This window comes from Ovis canadensis, chromosome 3, assembly GCF_042477335.2.
Source record: "Ovis canadensis isolate MfBH-ARS-UI-01 breed Bighorn chromosome 3, ARS-UI_OviCan_v2, whole genome shotgun sequence".
NCBI classification, from domain to species: Eukaryota; Metazoa; Chordata; class Mammalia; order Artiodactyla; family Bovidae; genus Ovis; species Ovis canadensis.
The window spans coordinates 19,908,305-19,913,167 of NC_091247.1; the positions used below are offsets into that span (position 1 = coordinate 19,908,305).

The 4,863-nt window shown below is 51.1% G+C and overlaps 1 protein-coding gene across 10 annotated transcripts in view; it reads left to right on the forward strand.

Annotated features, from left to right (window-relative positions):
• Window positions 1-4,863, forward strand: part of ATP6V1C2 (ATPase H+ transporting V1 subunit C2) — a 58,088-nt gene that overhangs the window by 52,952 nt on the left and 273 nt on the right. For 5 of the 10 annotated variants that reach the window (XM_069582602.1, XM_069582597.1, XM_069582600.1 and 2 more), the window contains exons 11-13: window positions 42-179; window positions 1,014-1,111; window positions 4,512-4,644. In XM_069582602.1, the coding sequence (XP_069438703.1) occupies window positions 42-179; window positions 1,014-1,111; window positions 4,512-4,644 (369 nt within the window). The remainder of the gene's footprint in view (window positions 1-41; window positions 180-1,013; window positions 1,112-4,511; window positions 4,645-4,863) is intronic. The other 5 variants (XM_069582607.1, XM_069582598.1, XM_069582605.1 and 2 more) reach the window with 1 other exon arrangement.

Genomic DNA, 4,863 nt, shown 5'->3' on the forward strand with positions numbered 1-4,863 from the left:
CTGTTTGCTGAAAGATTAATAAATCATTTCTGTGCCCTTAGCAAACTTCCTGTGTTGCTCTTAAAAAGGGATCATCCACCCTCCCGGACCACAAGGTTAAGGTAACCCCGCTAGGGAACCCCGATAGGCCTGCTGCGGGGCAAAGCGACAGAGAGAGAGAGAGTGAGGGCGAGGGTGAGGTAAGCAACCCCTCCGGGAGCCCTGGGGTTCCCTGGCTCGCACGTCCTCGCCCGCCCGCACAGGCACCTTTGGGAGAAAACAAATCTTCGCCTTTCCTGTTACCTACTGTGGCTTTTGAGGTTTTAAATTCAATGACCCCCAGAATCATGCTTCCTCCTGATCTGCAGGGCCTCTTGGGAGCTGCCCTCCCCTCCCCCAGCAGTGTTGGGTGCTTGCTGGCCAGGCTGCCTTGGTTCTGGCTGGAGGTGGCTGGAGCTGGTGATGGGGCACAGACTGGCTGGGGGCGGGGGTTGGTGGTGGTCGGGCATCTCAGCTGTCTTCCCTGGGTGCTCCAGCTGGACCCAACCCTGACCTCTGCGGGCATCCGCGGAGGACAGCCTCACCAGCAGTAGTGATAGCTGCTGTGGCTGAGGGGCTGTGACCACGTGAAGTGGGGCCGTGAGGAGACCCCTGGAAGCGGTGGCTGGTAGATGATGCCAGGACCTGGCAGAAGGGGGACTCCTTGGCAACGCAGTGTCAGACGGAGAAGTCTGCTAGCTGCCTGCAGAGAGCCCTGGGTCAGGGGCTACCCAGCCCCCTGAAGCTTGGTCGGCGGTGGCCCCGTGCATGTGCCGGGTGGGCTGGCCCACCGAGCTACCCTGGCACCAGGCAGCCCCTGGAGAACACGCACCCAGGCCTGGCCCTGGGCCTTGACTGACCGACCTGCTGCTTCTGTGGGCCACTGGGCATTTCTTCTCGGCTTGGGGCTTGTTCTGTCAAAACCCATGTCCCTCTGTTGGCCGGGCGTCAAGTGGAATGGCCGGGAGGGGTCACCGCTCTCCTGTTCTCTGCAGGGCCCGCTGCTGCGATGGCTCAAGGTCAACTTCAGCGAAGCCTTTATTGCCTGGATCCACATCAAGGCGCTGAGAGTGTTTGTGGAATCTGTGCTCAGGTGCGTAGACGTGATGCTCTGGGGCCACCTGGCCTCTGCCACCCTCCTTCCAACTGGGACCCCCCCACCCTGCCAGCCTCTGGGACATACCCTGGCCCTCCTACCCTCTTCTGCAATTCTTGGCTCTTGGCAACAGGCTTAGGGATTCCTGACTCCAACAAACCTTCCCTCAGTCCTGAGGCCCCTGCTGTCCGGTGCTGTGTGTCTCCTGCCAGGCTGGCGTCTTGCTCCCCCCACCCACTCTCTGCAGCTGTCCAAGGTCCACTGGCTCCTGCAAGAAACATCAGCACTGTCTCCGTCCTTAAGTTTTGAGGCCTAGCCCTCAAGGCAGCACAAAATATAAAACCCAAACGAACCAACAGCAACAAAACTTACTTTACCTCTTTTTAAACAAATGCGAAATAGGTACACTATTTTGTGGAAAACTTGGCAACTACAGGTAAGCACAAAGAATGAGGAAAAATCACCTGTAACTTTAACACCAAGAGGAAACTGCTAACTCGCTGGTGTTCCTAGCATCCTTCAGGCTTTTTGAGTTTGTTTTTTTAAATTTGCATTTAAATTTTAAATTTGATTTTTATAAAATGTTTACAAAAATGGAGTCAAGCAGGAAATTTTTACTGAAGCCCATTTGAACATCTCCTGTGCCCTGAACTATTGAGGGGGGTGGGTCTTGGCAGCACTGCATGTAGCTGACTGCACCCCCATTCCCAAAGCTTGACCTGCTCAGGCCTGCAGGTCCAGGCACCCCTTGGCCCCTCTGGGTGGTCTTGCTGGGCTCCTTCCCTGTGTACCCCAAAGGCGTCCTCAGGACCCCATCCTGCATCTGCCTGGTGGAGTGCCCTGCTCTTTTTCCCTTGCCCAGGCTTCCTTGGTGCCCCCTGCTATTCATTTCCCCCGAGGCTTCCCTGGACTTCTGGCTCTTCTTCCCTCCCAGTCTTTTCCTCCTGATCCTCGTATCTGCCAATGGCCTCAGGTTCCTCCCCAAACTTAAGGGCCCCCTTGGACGCCTCCCTCCCCATTCTTACATCCTGCCCCCTCCCTCCACATCACGGCACCACTGACAAGCCTCCATCCTGCCTTGACCCTTGCTCTCTCTCTCTCTGTCTCTCTCTTTCACCATCTCCTTCCCAGCTGTTGCCAAAGGCTCTTCCTTGGTCCTCTGCCTCCAGCTCATCCTTCATGTGGCTGCCAACGTGGTTTTGTCCAAACACAAGCTGGGTCTGACATGGCTCCTTGTCCTCTCTCAGACATCTCAGACCTCTGCCATGGCAAGCATTGTGAAAACGGGCTGAAGGGCAGACTCAAGATAACCCAGAGTATTCCAGATATCAACAGGCCCCAGTCTGTCCCTGCTCACCTTGAAAATCATTGGTCCTCAGGCTCAGTACAGCAAAGCCTGCCATCCTTACAGGAGGCCTATTTTGCTCAAGAGCGAGGTCCAGATGCTCCACAGAGGTCCCAGATATCGTGTTTAAGCTCAATAAAACAGAGTATATGCAAAAACAATTCTATTCAAAACTATCAGTGTATGACATTTTTAAAACCTATACTTTGATTTCTCCTGAATAGTTGTAATACATCACTATTAAAAAAAAAATTCAAGTTCAGAAATAGGTACTATGGAAAGTAAGTTCCTGTCAGTTCCACCACCCATGGATTATCCCGGTTAATGGTTTTAAGACTCTTCTTTCCCAAGTTGGGTCATTTATACTTGATGTTCTGCAAATTTTTTTTTTTCATCTACTAATAGTTTCATCACTATGCATAGAGATACTTGATCTTTTTTCATGACTTTTTCATATTCCATCGTATGGAGCGCACATAAGCCAAGAAAACAGGTGTTAAAGCAACTTGAGTTCACTTGTTATCTTGTTCCTCCGTGTGCCCTGGGCTCTGCATCAGTGACTGTCACCCTTTGAGAAGTCTAGAGGCTGGTGCTTGGACTTCCCTGCAGGGTGGGCAGGATCAGCTGTGCTGGTGAGGTCGTGGGTGTGCGGTGGGGTCTCCATCCAGGGCACTGGGAGTGGGGTGGGACGTTCAGGAGGGAAGGCAGGGTGGGAGACACTGCTCATTCAAGCGACAGGGGCTCTCCAGGAAGCACTGTGACCTTCTGCTCGTTGTCCTCTGGGTAGCCGGAGCTTTGATGACAAGAGACGAGAGCAAAGAAGGAATGAGGGTGTCTGCTGGGCCATCCTCTCACCCACCATTGAGCCCAGGGGCTCCTGCTAGTCCCCGGCAGCATCAGCGGCCCCTGTGGCCCTCCTCTTGGCTCTGGTGGGGCCCAGCTCGCTCAGTGTCCTAAGGCCATGGGACCAGGTAGGTCTTCTGCTTGGTTACAGTGAGGCAATTACAAATGGCCCTTTCATTTTACTTTTCTATAGACCCACTAGGAGACCAACAGCCAGAAATGAGGACCGGGAAAGTCAGGGGCTAATTTATGGGCCTTGATTGTGAAATAAAAACGAAGTAATACTAACAGGTTAGGCAGTAAAAGGGCACCTCAAGGCCAACTTTCACATGCCTGACTCGGGCATGAAGCATAGTAAGTATTGAATATCCAAGCATTTGCTCACTGGTAGTATATATATATTTAAAACACTGACCCATTACAAAATGCACACTTAATTAATATAGTACTCGGGGTAAGCATTTTATTTTTGGTTGTACTGGGTCTTCATTGCTGTAATGGTGGAGAGCAGGGGCTACTCTCTAGTTGCCGAGCACGGGCTCTAGACCCACAGGCGTCAGTAGTTATGGTGCACAGCCCCTTGGGTGCTCTGTGGCATGTCGGATGTTCCTTGACCAGAGATGGAATCCGTGTACCCTGCATTGACAGGCGGATTCTTATCCACTGGACCACCAGGGAAGTCCAGTGTAAATACTTTGTTGAGATAACACAATAGGAAAAGCTGCCAGCAAGTGGTTTTTACATGTACTCCAGCATCCAAAGTCCATTTAAAATCCTTTCTGTCCACCCAAAACTCAGCAAAAGGAATGAACAGTCTTGATAAACCAGATCTGTGTGTGTTGGTCTTTCAGTGGAGAAAAGTAAAGCCACTAAGCTGAATTTCAGACAAAGGCTTTGGAGTCAAAATATTTTTCAGATGGCCTCCTTTCAACTTGAGCTCTTACTACCTGACAATCACACATACCAAAGGGACCCCTTGCCTCTAAGTCAAAGACTGTCACCATCAGAAGCTGTTGAGCATGTTCTAGAGATTTTTCTGTGCAGAAAAATCTAAAAATTAGCCTCACTCCTGACCCTTGACATTCTGCTCAACGGAGTTTTCTTCTCCTAAGCTGTGTTGGCTGATTTCTCACTCTCACTAAATTTACTGTCAGGTTCATTTTACCCATATTGGCAGTAACTCCGTTACACGCTGGTCTGCCTCAACAGGTATGGACTGCCAGTGAACTTCCAGGCGGTTCTCCTGAGGCCTCATAAGAAGTCGTGCACCAAACGTTTACGAGAGGTTCTGAACTCCGTCTTTAGGCATCTGGATGAAGTTGCAGCTGCAAGTATATTGGATGTAGGTATATCACCCAGAGAGAGCAGCCTTTTACAGTAAGATCAGCCTCTCCACATGGAGCTATTCCCCCAACACGGTACCTGCCACACTATTAGAAAAATCTACACTACACAAATGTGAAAGGTTAACAAGAGATTGTGTGCATGAGTTGGGGTGGATTGTGGCAGGCAGAAGCATAAGACGAGACGAGCTTATACATTAACGTGACATCTTTTGCAG